The following is a 22,129-nucleotide window of genomic DNA, read 5'->3' on the forward strand; positions in this document are numbered from 1 at the left end:
GTTTTATTAAAGTTAGGTTTATGTGCGTGTTTGATCAAATGTGTTGGATTTTTATGAGATGATCATGTAATAACGGCTAATGTATTCATAAAACGATTGATGTAATACAATTGTGTAATATTTTTCTAGGCACACTAAGACTCTGAATTATCACTGCACTCAATGTGAAAAAAGGTTTGTGACATCTACAATATTAAAACGCCATCTGTTGTGTCACGACAAAACAAATAAGGAATGTTGTCGATTCTGTCATAAAAAATATTCGAGAGCTGACAATAGAAAAAAACATGAAAGGGTTGAACACGGTGTTTCAGAAAATAATGAAGGCAAATCATTTACAAAAACTACGATTTGAACAAATTTTATTGACTTCCAACTATGTATTATACTATTTTTCTAATGATAATTTGTGTTTTGTTTAGCATTCGTATAATCATATTTATGAAGATATTAATTAAACCAATAAATGTACTATCTATAACCCCAATCACATTTTCTCACACAAATGCCGACAGGACATGGAGCCTTTAGAGTCTATTTAAACCGTTTCGGCCTTCGTCCTGATCCATGCTGCCCGTGTGATGGCACCACTGCTCAGTCTGTGGAACACGTACTGAGATCTTGCCCAATGTTTGAGCGAAACAGGTGGATTCTCCAAATGGAGTGTGATGCTCACAACATCGACTCCCTGAACCCGCAGGAGATGCTAAGAAGCGAAGTCGTCACCAAGTTGTACTTGGACTACCTGGAAAATATAGTTGTGGAGATGAAAAACTACAATGAAGGAGGATAAACGTCGGAACCGGATAATACTTATGGAGCTAAATGCAGTGGAGTGAAGCGGCTGAACGCTGCCCTACCCTCCTTTTTTTCTCTCCCAAATAATGCATACTGGAAAGCACTAAAGCAAAAGTGCAAGAATCCCGTACTCGTAACAAAATGTGAGAGGGAGAAAAAAAAAACCCAATCACAATAAATATCAATTTGATTTAAATCTACTGAATTGATGAACTACTGAACTATTGAATTTAGATGTACCATACATATAAAGTAACTGTTTGGCAAAATGTATGGCAACCAAACAAAAGATTAAATGGAATGATGTCTGGAAATAAACTCCAACATAATGTGACAAGAGACTTATTGTAATACCAATACTGAATGGTCAATTAAAGCTGGAGAACGTAGTCTGTCTTTTATTGCAATTAAGTTTTTATAACAAATGAAAATGAGTTTTGAATCTGAGCTCACTCTTACACTGTGCCAATAAAATCAATATTTTAAACACCGACTCGGTGAATTTCCCTTTTACAAGTTATCTATTAAAAATGCTTTCAGTGAATTTGTTTTTAATTGGTATTGAGATGTCGGTTGCGTTGAAACCATTTGATGTGATAATAATTTATAAATTTTATATTGATATAAAAGATGACTTGTTTTATAAGTATTACTTATAACATTAAGTAGGTATATGATTCCGGTTACTATTTTTTTATTGTTTTTGTTGCTTTGATTAACAATGACCCTACCTTTTATCGCGCTATATTTAATTTTTTTACTGAGATAGGGTTTGTTGGTAATTGTTTTCATTGTCTATATTAACCGCCCCACCCCCACGAACGTAAAGAAAATAGAAGAGAATATATACTGATCCAAAAGTCTAATATATGAGACTTAATTTTTTGCATGCACCCTTTCATACAGGCGGTTTTTATTACTTAAGAAATTATTTTATTAAGAAATTTAAGCATTTTAGCAATAACACTGAATACAATGAATCGGCCCACCCCAACCCCAATTTTGCCCTGTGTTTCAGTACTTGCAAAAAAATTCAACAAGTATATCCCTGAGAGAAATGTGACCATAGATGAAAGTTAAATATCATACAATAGATGTCTAGGATGGATACAGTACTTCAGTAAATAAAAATGACTAAATCTGGATTAAAAATACACAATTAATGTATGGCTGTTTTTAAATTATCACGCGCTTCTTCCTAGTACCTGACATGAGCCGAGAAGAGTAATGATACACGAGCGCAGATGCAGGCGATACACGATTAGCCACCTCGCTAGCTCCCCTTGGCTTCAGTATAGGCTTCTGGTTCTGGCAAAATTACTTATATTTTTAGTTTAAAAATGTAACTCTTACCATAAAATAGTAGGTACACATATCACTCACTCCTTTCAAGAACGTCATAAATCAAAATTTGTCAATTTTCAGTTGTGCATGTTTTCGGAATGCCCAGAAAATGTACTATATCCAAGCAAAAGAGGCATATTTTTAACTTAATATTTACTCGCTACGGGGCAGAAAGTGTTGTTTTTGCATTTTGAAGAAAATGTATTGTTTAATAATTTTTTTAAATATACTAAATATTTTTCAAATGGAGAAAAAACTTTCAGATTTTACCTAAAAAGATCTGTTGCATAGTAAAAAGTTCAATAAGTAGCTTGATATTTATTTTTAATACACTGTATTATATTTTTAAACTTTAAAAACATTCTCCTAAAAAATCAAGTTTTTTGATTTATGACGTTCTTGAAAGGAATGGGCGATATGGCATTATATATGGAATTGAAGTGAAATGAAAAGAATCAGCGTGAACGTCGCTACATGAAAGCCCTTCACTATTTGCAATCGTATCTAATGTATTTCATGATTGTTATCTTTTCACTCTACCGTCAAACTGTTATCAACGACTTTTATGCCTTTGTAGAGTTCGAAAATACATAATTAAACACAATTATTAAGATTTCTTACGTATTCATATGTCATAATGAGTTCGGCCGATGTCGTCCCTTGTGCTGATTTAAAGTGTTTGAAGGAATTAATTCATAATGGAAAGGTTAACACTTTTTTTTTTTTTAAATGATTACATCTCAAAGACCTACTCTCGATTTAAAAATATTGCAAACTGTTAAATTCCATAAAAGAAAATTTAATGGGTCGGTATACAAAACTCATTAGATTGCCGGTTGCACTCATTTAAATGAATAATTTTGTTGGTTTTGTATTTTTTTTTCTAATGACAAAAATGTATGAAATTCATCCGGTTATGATGATTTAAACAATTTAACAAACGCCATAAAAATACATCAAAATGCACTGAAGCATTTGATCGCTGTTATAAGTTTCCATAATTTCGATAAACAAAGAATAAAAACATTCATATCTTGGAAATTGTCTGAGGAGGTAACTAGACTAATATAAAAGTAGATAATAAATAATCAAAGTGTTTTTTAGCATTTATGTACCTCAAACCCATTATGTCTAGCTGAAAAACATTTCATTGATATAATTCCCCCTACCGCAGGCAAACTGATGCAAAACATTGTGTTGTTTGCTGCTCCAAAGTAAATCAAAGAGGGAAAAAAGTGAGGAAGGAGATCAGGTATTACTGCTCTGACTGTAATGTGGGGGATTGCATCCCTTGTTTCAAAATTTATCACAAAAAGTGCAATAAAATAAAAATGTACACCTAAATATCTGGTTTTATTATGAATAAATATCCCTATTTATTACATTCAATATAAAATATGCATATTTGATGAAATATTCAATAGAATATAATGTATTTGTCCGCCTCCGTAGTGTAATGGTCGGCACGCTCGACTACCGTTTTGGAGGTCCCGGGTTCGATTCCCAGGTGGGTCAAATAAATATAAGTGATTTTTTTACTCTAATATTCATTCCATATTACCCTGGACTGGTACCTGAAGCAGAGGGCTGATCACCTTTCCTTCATGTGTTAACGATCAAGATAAAACTGCGTTTGTATTATGCCGTGCCTTATGCACCGTTTGGGTGCGGATAAGGGTTTGAATGAATGAATATTATTACAAAAATTATTCTGTAAAATCTTATGTTCATAACCTCCGACTTGCAAAGGATACAAAACAGGGTCATGAGTATCTTTTTTTGTATTTTGTCTGGTATATGGTAAACAAGGCGACCCCCGGGGTTTGGTCCAAGGTCAAGGCTGATGTTAAATGTAAAACGAAATTTTACATTGCTGTTTCATAACTCCGGTAATGGAACTTGAAGCGTGAGACTACCTTTGCTACATTCATACATGTTATAATTTATTACTGGTACATTGAGATTGGAATACCAATGTAGTGCCTTATGGTCATGTGCGTGGACAAGAAAATGGTGGCATAGAATTGAGTTTTTAGTAAAAGTTGCAATTATCGGTGTACATCAAATGAATGTTCAAGAACCAAGGTTTGTATGAATGGCGTGTTTTATCCTCTCTTCTTACCCTTATGAAAACAGGCGACATGGTATTTTATTTATTATTATTTTTATCTGATTAAGCATACTTTTCAATGCATCTATTTTATAGCCATCATTATCTGTAGTTTCCCCTAGGAACATATGGGTCGATACCCATTGTTTATTGCATTTTCAATGGATTCACCTAAAAAATTAAGTCCTAATGGACTCTAACAATAGACGGAAAAATATATTTATTAATTAGTATGTCAATATTGAAATACATTTATTTCCAAATTTCGGGTACCTCCTATACTTAAAGAAAGGTGCATATCTATTTCTATGGCCGAAATTATATAAACTGCGGATTACTCCCGTAATAAACACAAAAGGATTTTAATGGAGATAACTCCGATAGCTTAATTGTTATTATTTAAGAAAGCAATTTATTACTCAAGAATTTCTAATGACACAGAATTTATATTATTTCGTATTATATTATTTTTACAAATCGCGGCGTTATTTCCCGTTACAAAGGCTAGGTGCATAGTGAAAGGTAAAATACCTGCTCATTTTATGGGAAATACGTTTTTTTCGTGAATATTTTGGACATGTAGGTATTTATGGAATACAGTGAACCCCCCTATAACGTTGAGATATGGGTACCGCGTTATCGGAGGGAACATTACAGGGGGTTAATATTTTATATTGGTTTTTTACATTTTAATCGGCGGAAATGACCGAAACGAGTCATTATTAATAAAAAATACATTTTAAAAACATTTATTCTCAATAAAGTTCCCTCCGATTACGCGGTACTTATCTCAACATTATAGGGGGGTTTACTGTATATCAATCGATGATTACCATAGATTTAATATCTATCTAGGAGGCAGTGGAAAAATAACATTTGAGTAATATTATCTATGACTTATTTTGACAGATCATGTCAATAACAATAATTTCGGCTGGTTCCGAATAAAATAAAATTGAAAAATAATTTGAATGTCGTTTTCCTGTTCGTAAGTTTATCGAACTTCACTGGAATGAAAATCTGGCGACAAAATTTGGAAAAATGCAAATGGGTATAATTTGTCGTATTTGCTTGAAAAACGGTTCAATGAAATCAATATTTACCACTAAGAAAGTGGACGGAGGCGAAGAAGTGTCTTGTACAGATATGCTGATGGCTTGTGCTTCTATTACCGTAAGTTAATGGATTTGGATTTTTGTGCACAACCCGAAATATTTAATTTGGTTCATTATTTTTTATTGCTATTATCGGCTTTGGAGATGTTTGTCAATCTTTTTTTTTATCGTCTTGGAGGTCATTAGATTTTCCTTATAGAACTTCGTTTTTATTGAAGTTTGCGCAATTTATTCTAATTACATGTTAAGTGAAAATGTTAAAATATTATGAAATGGCAATAGAGTGAATTGTGCACGGAGATCAGTCAAAGCAAATGAAAACCAGTGAAAGCTAAACTGCCAGTATACGACGGAGTCCTGGTTCCAAACCTTATGTATGGAAGCGAAACATGGAGTTGGCAGGAGAAGGATAAAAGCGGACCGAATATAGTTGAAATGCGATACCTCAGACGAATGTGCGGCAAAACGATATCTGATAGTTGTTCGAATGGTGAAATAAGGAAAGAATGCATGGCTGAGATAAGCATTATTAAGAAAGATAAATTTAAGAAAGATGTGTTGAGATGGTTTGGACATGTGGAACTTATGAGTGAGGAAAGAACTATAAAACAAATTCATGAGGCGAATATAGTTGGAAAAAGAAGCACAGGAAAACTGGGCACAGTCAGGAATGTCAAATACTTGAAAGTGACCGGGTCAGGAGTCGGAATAATCGGCGGGTGTGTATGAATGTGGAAGAGGCGAAGAATGTTTGCAAAGACAGAGTGGTGTGGCATTCTATTCTCTCTGCCTATCCCTGCGGAAAGCGGCATGATGGTTAGTTAGTTAGTTTAGTTCAAATATTATTTTAATAAATTATTTGAGTCAGTTTGTGGTCCCAAGTTAGTGTCGCAGATTCTGAGTCAATGTTTTCTTGTTGGGCCTGCCTCCCTCGCAATGATGATGGTGTGATAGTATTAGTCTTCTTCTTCTAAATGTGTCCTGCCGGGTCCCCCTGATGTTGATGATCACTTGAGAGAAACCTTGTCTGTCCTGGGCTGCAGGAAACAGCTCCTCCACACCTCTCATCTCTGTCCACTCTGGAATGTTCCTAAGCCAGGAAAGCCGCCTTCTTCCGACCCCTCTGCGAGCCTCAATCTTCCCCATAGGATGGCATACTTAGTGCAAATCAGTGGAACCTCTCATAACAATCATAATTAGTTCTAGAATCTTGCTCGTTAAACGAAAGAACATTCATTTTGACAACTCAGAAGTCCCGGCTCACAAATTAGTGTTGTGAAAATGGGACTTACTTTTTCTCTGTAACTCGTTATGCAAAATTTCGTAACCCGTTTTTGTCGACTGTCGGTTTTCGGCGGGAAACGGCAATATACGGATTTGTTATCAGCGTGAAATAAAACGCCTTGAAGGGTAATTTGCTACCTGGGTGCTAGGTGATAGTCTGTTGACGTTATTTGAGATAGATTTATATTATCCACTGACACTTCGTGATGGAATTGCATTTTTAATTTATTATTAGATTAAAACCAATATTTTTAGCTTTTCCACTTTTTTTATTTGACCAGCGACTGGGTTTCATCGTTACCGACATCATCAGACTGGTCTGATGATGTCGGTAACGACGAAACCCGGTCGCTGGTCAAATAAAAAAAGTGGAAAAGCTAAAAATATTGGTTTTAATCTAATAATAAAAAAAAGTTATTTGAGATGCCTTGTCCGGATTGGCGCTTGTAAAGGCATCGCCAGAAATCTAGAGTTTTTATGCAATCTCAATCTCCAGTTTAGTTTGAGTCATTTCACGTATTGGACTATTTTTCATATCGCTCGCACTGTTTTGTTAACTGTTTGGTATTTTATTATTTGAATATATTAGCATTGTATAGGGAATGATTCCTCAGAGGGGACGACTATTTTTCAGAGTTTACAATGCTTCTAAAATTGTGAAATACAGAATACTTAATTAAAAATTATGATTATAATTTATTTTTGATGATCATATGTTATATATGATTTCTTTGAAAATTTCAATCGAAAATATTTTTTGGTTTAGAAATTGTGTCAATTTTAAGAAAGCGATATATTTTTGCACTAATCGCGAAAAACATGCGCTATAGGCTAGAGTCTTTTGTTCGAAGCGCCCGACTACAATGTGTTAAGGCAAAATTTCGTTTGTTAGAGCAACTTATTCGCATTTTTTTTAGCTTATGCGAATTACTTGTGAAAAGTGCTCATTATAAGAGATTCCACTGTATTTAATTTATAAGTATATCCTCTACGTTTATTGTATATTATGTTTACAGGTTTCCCCTGGAGATGGTTTTCCTGAAAAAATTTGCTCGCAATGTCTCAAGAAGTTGTGTTCGGCATTTAAATTCCGAAGACTCTGTGAAAAATCACTCACCCTTCTGCTCTCTCACGTCGCGGAAAACATTAAAAATAATGAAATCAAAGAAGAAAAACTAGAAGATATTACGATAAATTATAATGAAGTAAATTCTAACCCAGATTTACCAAAAGAAAATAAAGCAGTCGTAAAGAAAGAGGAGGAATCGAGTCCTGATAATAATTTGGATGATGGTGACATCCTTTTTAATAGCCAAGAAGATATTTTTTCTCCTGCCCCCTGTGATTCCAGTGATGATGTGATAAAACAGAAAACTAAAAAGAGTAAGTATTTATCAACAACTTTATGAAAATTCTTTTATTTCACGGGAATTAGCCGCTGAAAATAATAATAATAATATCAATATTTTATTCCGGCTTGACTAAGCGGTGGGTGCAATACCTAATAGTATAAAAAAAGAAGAAAAAAAAAACAGAATTGGGGCAATGTGTTTGTTCAATATGGGCAGAATGGTGAATATTAGTGTAAGGGATAAATTAAACCAGCCAAAGTCAGGCCCTGAATACATAAATATATCCCATATTCTCTTTCAAATTTTTGTTTGTAAAAGCCGAATTCGCTCAGCTTAGGATTAATTCTATTGTAAAAATAAAATCGAAAACTATTTTTTATGGGAATGGCAGCGCCATCTATGGAACGTATTATCAATCAACACACGCAATACTAAACATTGCTCATTGCAAACTGTGTGCTTTTTGATAGCTCCTGTCGCTTAGCATTTTCAATATTTTCGATTGCATTATCATTTTATAGATTTTCATTGCTTTGAAAGTATTATGAAATTATACATATTAGAAATGTGTGCTTTCTTTTCCATTTAAAAAGACCACAGTAACCCGTAGCAGAGTACAGCTAGTAATTAGTATGTATCCTTCTTATAGATGTTTTAACTTGATATGAAACATCTACCGTCCTATTTTATATGAAAGAAGATGGAAGTCTGAGCATCTCAGGGCTTACGACCTGGAATTTGACTGGCTTAAGCGATAACTTTATACACTTGTGTAACATTCACCTTTCTGCCCATAATTGAACATTCATATTCCATTCATTTTTGAAACCTGTATAAATCGCTCACTCCTTTCAAGAACGTCATAAATCAAAAATCGACAATTTTCAGTTGTGCATGTTTTCGGAATGCACAGAAAATGTACTATATTCCAGCAAAAGAGGCATATTTTTAACTTAATATTTATCCGCTACAGGGCAGAAATTGTTGTTTTTGAATTTTGAAGAAAAGGTATTGTTCAATTATGTTTTTAAATATACTAAATATTTCTCAAATGGAGAAAAAACCTTCCGGTTTTACCTAAAAAGATCTGTTGCACAGTAATAAGGTCAATAAGTGGCTTGATATTTATTTTTAATACATTGTATTATATTAATAAACTTTAAAAACGTTCTCCTGAAAAATCAAGTTTTTTTATTTATGACGTTCTTGAAAGGAGTGAGCGAAATGACAAATGCCGGGTCGTAAGCCCTGGGATGATCAGACTTGCTTCATTTTTTATACGAAAAGAAGGATAGATGTTTCATATCAAGTTGAGACACCTATAATATTGACATATCATCCGTAGGGTAAATAACCCTGATATAATAAATAATAATGATATCGTTAATTTCTCCTTTTGTTTCAGGAAAGAAATCAAAATTGCATCTCGAGAGAGTAAGTGAATGTATCAAGCCATGCGACGATGACTTTATTATAAGGCGAAGGAAAATTAAACACAATGAAGTGGCTTGCTCATACTGTCCGAAAATCTTTAATCGACTTTATCTTCTTCGGTCACACGAGGACTCACATATGGGAATCAAGAGATACTTCTGTGAATTGTGTCAAAAAAGTAATCATATTTTTAATTGAATTTTATGTTTCTTGAGAGAGGTAAAAGCGAAAGTCTCCATCGCAGTTATAGATTAAACCTAATATAATACTTTAAGACCTCTGTACTGTAATGGTCAGCACGCTCAGCTACCATACTGGAGGTCCCGGGTTCAATTACCAGGGGGGGAAGAATATAAGTGATTTTTTCACTATAATATATTTATTCAATATTACCCTGGACTGGTATCCGGAGCGGAGAGCTGATCACCTTTCCTTCATGTGTTAACGATCAAGATAACACGGCGTGCCCTATGCACCATCGGGTGCAGACAAGGGTTTGAAGAAAGAATAATAATATTTTATCCTTAATATTTTTTGTGAAAGATATTTACTTTATTTTCAGGTTACAGATCAGAGAAGGATCATAAAAACATGCACAAACGAGGTTTCGAATTTAAATGTGATATTTGTCATAAGAATTTCAATACCAAAGCTAAACTACGTATTCATATTGACACACACAATAAAAATAGGGAGAAAATTATATGTGGCTTAAATGGCTGCACTAAAGGATTCATCAGTCATGTCGGCTTAGATAGACACAGGTATAATGTTCATTTACTTTTTAAAAAAACTTTCAAACAATGATAATTGAAACATAGTATGTATCAGTACCTCACTTATCCAAATTTTATTTTATTCGATAAATTTCTAATAATGAGCCGCTTAGACTCACAGAAATTGTATGAAATTAATTGTAATAATAAAAAACACAAATATTTCTCTTTCTTTAAATATAAAAATTAAATTAAATAAGTTGTTTAAAATCATAAATAAAAGATGTATTAAATGAGTCATATCACAACTGATCTAAAACACTGGTCATGTTGATCTAATTAAACAGTGAATTTGCTGTTAATATTATGGCATTCCAATTTACAAATCTCCACTGTATATCCTGTTATTATCTGAATTCTTTTCAGATCTTTGCACGATGGATTGAAAAATTTTATTTGCCACATCTGTAGCAAACGATTTCTTGATAAATATTTGCTGCAAGGCCACATTCGCCGGCATAACAATGAAAGAAATTTTCCCTGCAATTATTGTGAGAAAAAATTCTATAAGCCTTCATTGAGACTAATGCATGAAAAAAGAAGGTAAGTCAGTTAAATTTTGTTGGATTTTTAACATCTACCTTGTATATTATCCTGTTATGAGTAATGCCTTATATGTACGGCAAGCAAAATCCTTGCTCAGATGAGTACAGGTGTATACGATAGTGCTCTTCCAGAAGACTAATACATTTTGAGTGTATACGTGTGGTTTGTAGGTTTGCATTGTCCAGAAACTTTTTTTAAATTGGCTGACGAGTAATATGTTTTCCTGTTTTAGTTTTAGTTCAAAATGCTTACTTTTTAAATGTTTAAATTCCTTACTAATCTCTTTTAAATATTGAGTAACAAAAAATTACAATTTTACCATTATTTTATATGTAACGTAAAATATACCTATATATTCCCTATTCACTGGTCGCATATTCATACAAAATTGTGAATGATCAATGATTGTACTTTTCTTTTGGAATTGTATAATATAGCGGTTTGTGTCCTAATATATTTCATCTTTGTTCTAGCCACACTAACACTAAGGATTATCCCTGTACTCAGTGTGAGAAGAGTTTTGTGTGTTCTTATGCATTAAAACGCCATCTAATGGTTCATGACAAAACAAATCAGGAATCTTGTCGATTTTGTAATAAAAAATATTCAAGGGCCGACAACAGAAAAAAGCACGAGAGAGTTGAACATGGTGTTATGGGAAACTATGATGAAGTTGCATAATCTTAAAAAAATGCCATTTCAAAAGCTAAAAATCGATTTAATTCACCGTTTTTAAGGGCTAATAATTTGGGATCATTCAATAAGCAAATAAGTGCACTGCTAGCAATCATTTTCATCATATAATTTTAAATGTACACAATGGATAATAAATTTAATTAAAGGTTAGGCATATGAAACAGTAATTTTATTTAATTTTGGTGTTAAACTTGTTTTTTATTTATGTACACATTTCATACATTTAAATACAATAGCATAAACTTTTATTATTTAACAATGTTTTCCGCCTCTGTAGTGTAGTGGTTAGCACGTTTAACTACCGTGCAGGAGGTTGTGGATTCGATTTCTGGAGGGCTCAAAATTTATTTAATATTACCCTGTACTCATACCTTAAACACAGGACTGATAACTTTAATTTTGTGCAATTAACAATTAAGGTAACACTTTGCTAAGCTTTGATATGATGCAGTGGTGATCATTTTATGTACTGCAACATTCCTGATGAAACAATTTTGTTATTACCTAAATTAAAACTTGCAATAAATTTACCAAAACATATCTAAGGCGAAATTCACAGACTTCCAACAATGTTAATCAAAAACTAAACTCTAATAACAAGATCTAAACTCTAAATTCAGTGACTAGGCAGAGGCCTGAATTTAAAAATAAAAATCGAAACCTCTAACTCAGAAATCACTGGCTTTATCCAACGTAGAATAACGATTTTCCTCATTGACTACCCATCTAATGAAAATCTACCTGCTGTCTTTGTTTTTAAAAAATTAGTTATATTTATATGCGTAACTATGTAGGTAGGTCGGTATAGTTTATACATCGGTAGGTGTATGTGATCCTTTTCATTTCTTTATTTTTCTCTCTGAAAGAAAATAGTTTCTATGTAAAATTGTCTTTGAATATTTTTGACAGCTGCTGTCAATAATATTGTCCTATTCTGTGGTGAATTCTATCTTCTGATTTCTCATCGATGGAAATTTTCGAAATTCAAAGAAAATCTTCTGACTATTTATCCAAAAATGCAGTTGGATATCATTTGCCGTATTTGTCTACGAGAAGGTTCAATGAAATCAATTTTCATCACCAAAAATATAGATGGCGACGAAGTATCTTGTACGGATATGCTTATGGCTTGTGCTTGTATCGCCGTAAGTCAAAACATTTTGTTTCTCAATTTTAATTAATTCAAGATTTTGATGTTTTGAAAATCTGTTTTTTTAGTATCGTTATGCGAAATATATTTGTTAAAAATGGTCATTTTATCAAAGTTTTTTTTATCCACCTCCATAGTGTAATGGTCAGCACACTTAGCTACCGTACTGGAGGTCCCGAGTTCGACTCCCAGGGATGGGGGGTCAAATAAATATAGGTGATTTTTTCTCTCTAATATATATTCAATATTATCCTGGAATGGTACCTGAAGCGGAGGACTGATCACCTTCCCTTCATGTGTTAACGATCAAGATAACACTGCGTTTATATGATGTAGTGCCCCATACACCATCGGGTGCGGATGTGGGTTTGAAGAAGAAGAAGATTTTTGTAGCTAACTTTATGGTTATGAGGGCGTGTACAGAAAGCAACATCTACCTAAATGCGGCCACCATCCAGAGGTTTCACTGCCTACTCGACAATTTATATTTCATGAAAGCTTTTTTCTCTTGCAGGTTACCCCTGGAGATGGATTTCCTGATAAAATTTGCTACCAATGCTTCAAGAAGTTATGTTTGGCTTTTGAATTTCGTAGACTTTGTGAACAATCAGTTTCAAGACTTCTTTCTTACGCTGCAGAAAATGCTGCCATGAAATTAAATTGTATCAAAGAAGAAAAACTGGAAGATATTTTAACAAATTGTAATGAAGTCAATTTAAAATCAGATGGAAATGAAATCACCAGCAAGAAAGAGAATTTTTATGAAAATAGCCACAGTAATGATTTTGAGGAGTTGGATCTCCACTTAAATGGCCATGAATCTTCTCTCACCCTCTTTGATTCCAGTGACGATGTAATAATAATGGAAACTAAAAAAAGTTAGCATTTATGACATGATATTTTAGCTCTAAATTTATGACAAATATCTACACACAGCCGCAACATAAGGTTTCTGAAACGCACAAATATGTGCATGTTGTAAACAATGTGTTAAGTTAAAGCATGTGTGAATTTGCTATTCAGTAAATGCATTAATATTCCAATCTTTATTTCAGAAAAGAGAAAAAATCTAAACCTCAAGAGATTAAGTGAAATTATAAAGCCTTGTGAAGATAATTTCACTACAAACCAAAGGAAAATTAAGCGTAACGAAGTAGCTTGCTCATACTGTCCAAAAATCTTTAATCGACCTTATCTTCTCCGGGCACATGAAGACTCACATATGGGAATCAAGAGATACTTTTGTGAATTGTGTAAAAAAAGTAATCATATTTTCAGTTATAATTGATATATATTCGGGCTGAGGTGAAATTGAGGAGGATGGGGCGTCCAGGGATGACCCTGCGAATTGATGTTTTAATCGATTTTAAACATCTCTTCCAGGACCCCGTCTTAGTTACCAATTAAGGTTTATAGATCTCTATTGATTCCCCTCTTTTCTGCTTATTTTTTTCGTCTTATATATATATATATATATATATATATATATATATATATATATATATATATATATATATATATATATATATATATATATATATATATTTTTTTTTTTTTTTTTTTTTTTTTTTTTTTTTCATTGTTGTCGTAGTCCGATAACATTTCGACTTCAGCTAAGCTTTAGTGCTAAATTGTTAATTTAAATAAAAATGTGGACCCATTTTCATTTATTTATAAGTAGTAATAAACAACTCGAACAATATATTTGGAGAAATTTAGTTACAATCTTTATTTTCAGGTTATAGGTCGGAAAAGGATCATAAAAACATGCACAAACGAGGCTTCGAATTCAAATGTGACAAATGTCAAAAGAATTTCAACACTAAAGCTAAATTGCGTGTTCATATTGCCACACACAATGAAAACAGGGATAAAACGATATGTGGTTTAAATGGCTGTGTTAAATCATTTATGACTCAAGTCGGCTTAGATAGACACAGGTATCTAAATATGTTCATTTATTTAAAATTGTAAGTATCACATAAGCCTTAAAAAATTTATTCAATTCTTTAATATTGGTCACTGTAAACCACAATGCCTTTCATATAAATATTACATTTCAACTAACTTAAAATCATGCTACTGTAAAATGGTGATCTCCAGATCTAATAACTCATTCGACTTGTCGAAATAAATTTAAACCAAGCACATATGAAGAGCAGCAAACAATTTAGCTGCGCGAGTATAGATTTCCATTATCCGACAGTTATAAGCTAACTGCCCATTAACAATGAACGTAACATATAGTAACACTGGTTGTTCAGAGAAGCAGTGTCATAAACAAAAACATTCTGATTTAAATTTGTATACATTTCAGATTGTTGCATGACGGGTTGAAAAATTTTATTTGCCACTTTTGCAGTAAGAGATTTATTGATAAATATGTGTTAGATATCCATGTTCGCCGGCATAACAATGAGAGAAATTTCCCGTGTCGTTATTGTGAACAAAAATTCTATCAATCAGGAGCAAGACTAGCACATGAAAGAAGGTAAGAAAAAATACAAAAAAATTAAAAACAATAAAAATAAATAATAAATTTATATGTACACAAACACATGTATATGCATATTTACAAAGGCCATTAAAAGTTAACCTTCAAATAAAAAATTCAAATGAGAGATTAGACTGGTCCCCACCCTCTACATGTATCCTACCCTCATGCAGTTAAAATCTTCATAATCTCTAGTAAATTACCAGAGTTCAAAACCCATATGCTAAAAAACCCAATGTGAATACTCCTGCCTTTGTTAAATATAACAGGATTTTTATATCCATACATACACACAGGGACATCATCAGGACAATGTATTATATTATTTAATTATTTAGTAAAAATAATACTTTTAAATAAAATTTAAGGAATTCTATCTGCTGACTGTAATTTTTTTTTTATATAGTGCGAATTTAATTAGGTTTTTTTTTCATTGCAGACATACAAACACAAAAAATTATCGTTGCTCACAATGTGGGAAAAGTTTTGTCACTAATGCGGCATTAAATCGACATTTGTTAAGTCATAATAAAGAATTAGCAGAAAAATGTAGATTCTGCAGCAAGAGATTTTCAAGAACTGATAATAGAAAAAGACACGAAGCTGTCATGCATGGCGTATCAAGAGCAAATGAAGAAAATGATACATAATGACACATTTTGATCTTGATTAATATGTATGTATCATATGTATTTTACTTAAATATTTATTGTGGAAAATATATTGTGGAATGTGGCATATAAAAACAATTTATCAATAAACTTAGTATAACTTATACAAGCTACGATTTAAGAATATCCAAACCCTATTGCCCTAGCTATTTTTCATGCGGAACCATTCTTTATGCGAAAAATGTTTTGTGTTAAAACTGTAACAGACATAGGTAAATTTAATTATTTGACAATAACTAGCACATTACACATACTGCGGAACCGTGTGTGACTTTGTCAATTTCGAATTTCGTTTCCTGAATCAATGAAATGTTTTAACAGGGGGTGGTTGACTAAACGAAAATAAAGGTTTGAGAATCTAGGATCTATAGTAATCTTTAGTCAGTAGGTATTTTTTTACTCCTGTATTTGTTTTTTTTTTTATGAAAGGAAAATTGTTTCTATGTTAATATTGTCTTTGGTTAATTTTGACAGCTGTCAATAATATCCAAATTCAGTAAATGACAAAACTACAAAGAGGGCATCCAGAAAATCCGCATCAATGAACCGTTCATTACGAACGGATCAATTGAGCGATCGGTCTTATCTATCACTTGCAATCATTAATTCTTTCGATTGGCAACGAGATAAATAAAACAAAGCTAATTTTTATTGAAGTTAAATCCTTTTCTGCAGAGATATTTTACGTTTTCGGATCTTATAGCATGTTTGTTTGTAAATGAGATTCACTCGAAACTGGGATCCGCATCTCTCGATTAGTGTATCTGAACGGATCATAAAGATCTCGTTTGCGAACGCCCACCCCGCGTACACATTTATATTCTAGTCTAGTAATTAATAGAGGGTCTAGTTACTAGAATGTCCAGTAGTATGTTTATGACATTGGTAAATGTAATTATTTGACAATAGCGAGCACATTCACATACTGCGGAACCGTGTGTGACTTTGTCAATTTCGTTTCCTGAATCAATGAAATATTTTAGCAGGGGGTGGTTGACTAAACAAAAATAAAAGTTTGAGAATCTAGGATCTATAGTAATCTTTGTCGATAGGTATTTTGTACTCCCAGGAGTACATCAAATCCAGATTTGATTTTTTTCTATGAAAGGAAAATTGTTTCTATGTTAATTTTGACAGCTGCCAATAATATCTAAATTCAGTATAATACGCGCGTTTTTTTTTCTTCAAAAATGCGGTTTGACATAATTTGCCGTATTTGTTTGAGAGAAGGTTCAATGAAGTCAATTTTTATAACTAAAACAGTGGATGGAAATAAAGTGTCCTGTGCGGATATGCTAATGGCTTGTGCTTCCATTGCCGTAAGTATCATTTTAACGTTTTCCTTGAAATATCAGTGTCATGTATTAAAAAAGACTTCATTTTATTTATTACATACGAGAGGGCATGTATGACTAGATGTATGGATGTGAAGGAGGCGAGGAGTGTATGTCAGGACAGAAGAGTGTGGCGTTCCATCCTCTCTGCCTACCCCTGCGGGGAAACGGCGTGATGGTAGTAGTAGTAGTAGTAGTAGTAGTAGTAGTAGTAGTAGTAGTAGTAGTAGTAGTAGTAGTAGTAGTAGTAGTAGTAGTAGTAGTACATACGCCACAGCTGCAGGTGCCGCAACGACCTATAGTAGTCTGACTGGGTTGCTAGATGGTGGATTAGATTTCAGTGCCCTTTGCACCATTGGATATGTTTAAGGGTTAGAAAACGAAAATTACGAGTACTGCCGGTACGGCAGTACTTGTGTGCAACATCAATAATGTGTTTACCATATGAACCTTAGAGACTTGCCCTCTGCCTCAAGGTTTGAAATAAAGATACATAAATTACAGTAAAACCTCGATATAACGCACTAATTGGGGGGAGAGGGTGTCCGTTAAAGCCGAAAATCCGTTATATAAAAATTGGTTTAAAATAAATCAAAAAACTTTATTTTGAAAATATGAACACTGTTTATAAATAAACAATACAAACCCAAACATAATTCTATTTATTATCTTCGAACACTCGTCGTGAAGTGATGTCGCTGTTTGATATCAACACACTTGCTTTCAGTAATCTTGCTTCGAAAAAGGAATCAAATTTTGTTTGCACTTTTAAAATTTGCTGTTTTTTCTATGATCTGTTTTCAACTGTCATAAATTAAGAAAATGCATATAATGAAGGTGAACTACATTATCTGACAAATAGTCATTAAATGTTATTAGATTGTCGAGATGTGATCTTACCACTGATTACTTCATTTTTGGCACTTTTGTTGTTCTCCGGATAGGTGTAGTCTAGGAGCAGGACGGCATCATGTCTCAAATTCTTGTGCTAGACATGACGTGATTATCATGGCTGCTAAAAAAAAATTACATGCGGCAACACTTGAATTTAAGCTTGTATAATATAAACAGGCCTTTTTATTTTTTTTTACATTTGACTAGATTTTTTGTCCATTATATACGAAATTTATTAAATAGAGGTCCGTTATTTCGAGGTATTAATTACTCTACTCTTGAAGGCACTTAAAAAAAAAAAAACAAAACACACAATTTTTTTCTACTGTATAATACATTATAGAAGCAAAAATAAAATTACATTTCAATGATGCATTCTTGAAATCTGTTTTGTAGGTTTCTCCTGGAGATGGTTTTCCCGAGAAGATTTGTTGTCTGTGCTTCAGGAAGTTATGTTCGGCATTTAATTTCCGAAAACTTTGTGAAAAATCACTTTCCCTTCTGGTCTCCTATATTACGGAAAATATGAAAACTAATGAAATCAAAGAAGAAAAAGTGGAAGATACTGTAATGAATTACGATGAAATCGATTCAACTCCAGAATTACTGGATGAAAATAAAACAGTCATCAAGAAAGAGGATGAATTGAGTCCTGATAATACTTTAGGAAATGCGGGTCTCCATTTAAATGACCATAAAGAAATTTCTTCTCCTTGCCCCTTTGATTCCAATAATGATGTTATGAAAGAAAACACTAAAAAGAGTTAGTATTATTTTATCGCTAATTCATATTTTACTTGTATATTGTAAAATTATATATCTAAGAAAATTTCATCCTTTTTTTCAGAAAAAGGACCTCAACAAAACAGCAATAGACACAGAGACAATAAGTCTTGTAACAATGATCTTACTTTAAACCGAAGAAAAATAAAGCGCAAACATTTTTGTTGCTCACTCTGCCCGAAGAAATTCAGCGGGTTCCGTGATCTTCGGGCACACGAAGACTCACATATAGGACTTAAAAAATACTTTTGTGAATTATGTAATAAAAGTAAATATCACATCTTTATTTTACATTAATGTATTTCTTCTTCTTATAATGCTTTTCATTCTAGCCAGTGTCTAGTTATTTTTTATTTATACTTTTTACATAAAATTTAAAAATGTTATTATTCCTGTCAGTGGGGTTAGTTTTATTAGTGATTTATTTTACCTATATAATCCAAATTTTACAAATTAATTTAAACACAAGTTTATTAAGGGAGATTAATAAAGTTGAATATTTAGAAAGTGGATTGATGTGGAAAATAATTCCTGGAATTCACTTTCACTCCAAAATAACAACTTCTTTACTTAATCTTAATGTTTATTTTACTGTCACACGTTAAATAGACACTCACATAATTAATTATCAATATAAGAAATGTTTACAACAATATGAAATAGTTTTAATTAAAAAAAATAATAATTGCCTAATCTGGGATTTGGACACACTCTTTTGAGTGTGTCCAAATTCTTGTGCACAAATTCTGGATTTGCTCCACTTCAAACTTACTAATTTGATCCATAGTTGTCTCTAACAAAGAAACATGTAGTGGATCATTTCAATTGAAGCATAAATATAACTTCCGACAATTTGATTTGTGTGGTTGTCAATCATGGGTAAAACGGTGAATATTATACACTTAAACCAACTAATTACATCTCGTAAGCCCTATAAATGCCCAGCAATATTCTTCTGTGTCTTTGTTATATCTAAATTTGAAAAAAAAGATGTAGAATATTTTCAGATTACAGATCAGAGATATATCATAAAAAGATGCATAAACAAGGCTTAAAATTGAAATGTGATGTGTGTCAAAAGAAATTCTATACTAAAGCCAAATTAAGCATCCATATAGCTACACACGATAAAAACAGAAAGAAAATTGTATGCGGTTTAAATGGCTGCACTAAATTATTTTTGTCTCAAGGTGGTTTGGATAAACACAGGTATAATATTCATAGCTCACCTTTAATTGTTAATAAATAAGCGTGAATCGAACAGAAATCAAAACCTCAACAATTTTCTCACATATAAGTAGGTTTTTTTGTCACTAGCATCAGGTGGCCGCTCACGTATTAATACATGTTCATCTAACCCATCTCAGACACGAGAGAAACATTTCTCCCACAAGGCGTGCACCTAAGCTCGACCCACCAGGAAGACTTTTAATGGATATGACAAGGCAAAAAGTAGAGAGCGTAGTTAGTACTGGGAGAAAGGACACTCCTCAAAGATTGTGTGTTAATAGAGTATATGTAGCCACGAAATAGAGAAGTGAAACTTACTTTATTTGTGGAAAATATCAAAGAGTAAAAAGTAAAAACAATACAACCAAACAATGAATATTTTCGTTTATTCGAGCAGTTACTGGGTTTCGTCATTACCAGTCTGATGATATGAAAACTGGTCACCGGTCAAATAAAATTTTCAAAAAGTTACATAGTCGTTGTTTAATATATATAGACAATACAGTTCCACCAAGAAATGTCAGTACAAAACGTAAATCCAACAAATTATCAAATTCAAGTAAAATCATTTTCAGCAAGAAGATTGTAAAAATTTCTCATTTTTAGAGACTGAACATATTTTGTTTGGCACCAGAATAACCTTATTTGTATTTGTTACTTTTCAGATTGATGCACGATGGGTTGAGGAATTTTGTGTGTCACATTTGTAGTAACCGATTTAAAGAAAAATACGTATTGGAACTTCATATCAAGTCCCATAACAATGAAAGGAATTTCCCGTGCCGTATTTGTGAAAAAAAGTTCTTGCAGTCCTCAGCGAGACTTGAACATGAAAGAAGGTATTTTTTCAAATGTTTTTGAATCTATACTTATTACTTAAGATGCACTGACAACTGCTGGTTAGCCATGCTAGTGCAAAAAATGGTTTTCCTAGACACAGGGAATATTTATGAAGAGTTATCAAAATAAAATGCATTTTAATGTTGGAAAAGTATTGCATTAAAAAGCCTTTGCATGGTTTTGGAAAGCTGGTATCAATGCTGTTAAAACTAGAGCGTAATAGTTTCCAAAGTAGTCAGTTCGGCTATCAGGCCTATGCGTCAAAGAATTTTATGATTTAGTAAAAATAATGTTATTTATTGTTACGGCATTCACTTTGTGGTAAGACACGATTAAATTATAATCATCTAATAAGCATCTGTAGCTTCCAAAACTAGTCATAACAATATAATACTCAAATGGTAAAAACAAGTGTTTTATTTCTTTTTAGTTTTAGTTCTTCCTTCTGTAGTCTCAATCTTGTGGATTGGTTTGCAGCAACAAATAACACCTCCTTCGCCATTCTGGACTATTATGGGCCACCCTCTCCGGCTCCTCATAATTTATGATAATTCATTTATAATTTAGTAAAAATAATTTGACTGATAATCTAAGAAATTTAATATACTGGTCGTTTATAATAAATAATAAATAATAATAAAACCCTTATCCGCACCCAGTGGTGCATAGGGCACTGCGTCATATAAACGCAGTGTTATCTTGATCGTTTACACATGAAGGAAAGGTGATCAGCCCTCCGCTTCAGGTACCAGTCCAGGGTAATATTGAATAAATATGACAGTGAAAAAATCACTTATATTTATTTTACCCCCCTTGGGAATCGAACCCGGGACCTCCAGAACGGTAGCCGAGCGTGCTGACCATTACACTACGGAGGCGGATAATAAATATGTATGTAAAATTAATTATAATTTTTCTTTGTTATTACAGACATACAAACACAAAAAATTATAGATGTTTGCAATGTGACAAGAGTTTTGTCGCAAATACGGGGTTAAATCGCCATATGTTATCTCACACTAAAGAATTAGCAGAGAAATGTAGATTCTGCAGCAAGAGATTCTCAAGAACTGATAATAGAAAAAAGCATGAAATTGTAATGCACGGAGTATCAAAACCGAATGAAGAAAAATACACATAATTATACAATACATATTTCTTGAATTATTTACCTGTATCATATGTTTCTTACGAAGCTTAGTTAATTTTATTTGGTGAAATAAATAATTATATTTTGAATATTTAAAGCATTCACTTTGTGGATCATTGTAATATATT

At 32.6% G+C, this 22,129-nt stretch overlaps 1 protein-coding gene across 4 annotated transcripts; it reads left to right on the forward strand.

Annotated features, from left to right (window-relative positions):
• The first annotated feature begins 5,146 nt into the window (after nt 1-5,146).
• Nucleotides 5,147-22,002, forward strand: LOC148309812 (uncharacterized). Of its 4 annotated transcripts, XM_088259404.1 has the most exons (7): nt 12,356-12,600; nt 13,120-13,483; nt 13,661-13,867; nt 14,344-14,545; nt 14,923-15,096; nt 15,539-15,775; nt 18,395-18,761. In XM_088259404.1, exons 1-6 carry the CDS (start codon nt 12,472-12,474, stop codon nt 15,747-15,749), a joined length of 1,287 nt encoding a protein of 428 aa, XP_088115530.1. In that variant the 5' UTR covers nt 12,356-12,471; the 3' UTR covers nt 15,750-15,775; nt 18,395-18,761. The 4 variants fall into 4 exon arrangements, with proteins under 4 accessions (XP_088115532.1, XP_088115529.1, XP_088115530.1 ...); XM_088259406.1 differs by lacking the exons at nt 12,356-12,600; nt 13,661-13,867; nt 14,344-14,545; ... (1 more) ...; nt 15,539-15,775; nt 18,395-18,761 and adding exons at nt 5,147-5,425; nt 7,668-8,034; nt 9,409-9,615; nt 10,000-10,201; nt 10,580-10,756; XM_088259403.1 differs by lacking the exons at nt 12,356-12,600; nt 13,120-13,483; nt 13,661-13,867; ... (2 more) ...; nt 15,539-15,775; nt 18,395-18,761 and adding exons at nt 5,147-5,425; nt 7,668-8,034; nt 9,409-9,615; ... (1 more) ...; nt 10,580-10,756; nt 11,233-11,616.
• Nucleotides 22,003-22,129: the final 127 nt, after the last annotated feature.

Source organism: Brachycentrus maculatus, unplaced genomic scaffold (assembly GCF_059751285.1).
Source record: "Brachycentrus maculatus isolate JH-2025_06_01 unplaced genomic scaffold, ASM5975128v1 h1tg000117l, whole genome shotgun sequence".
NCBI lineage: Eukaryota > Metazoa > Arthropoda > Insecta > Trichoptera > Brachycentridae > Brachycentrus > Brachycentrus maculatus.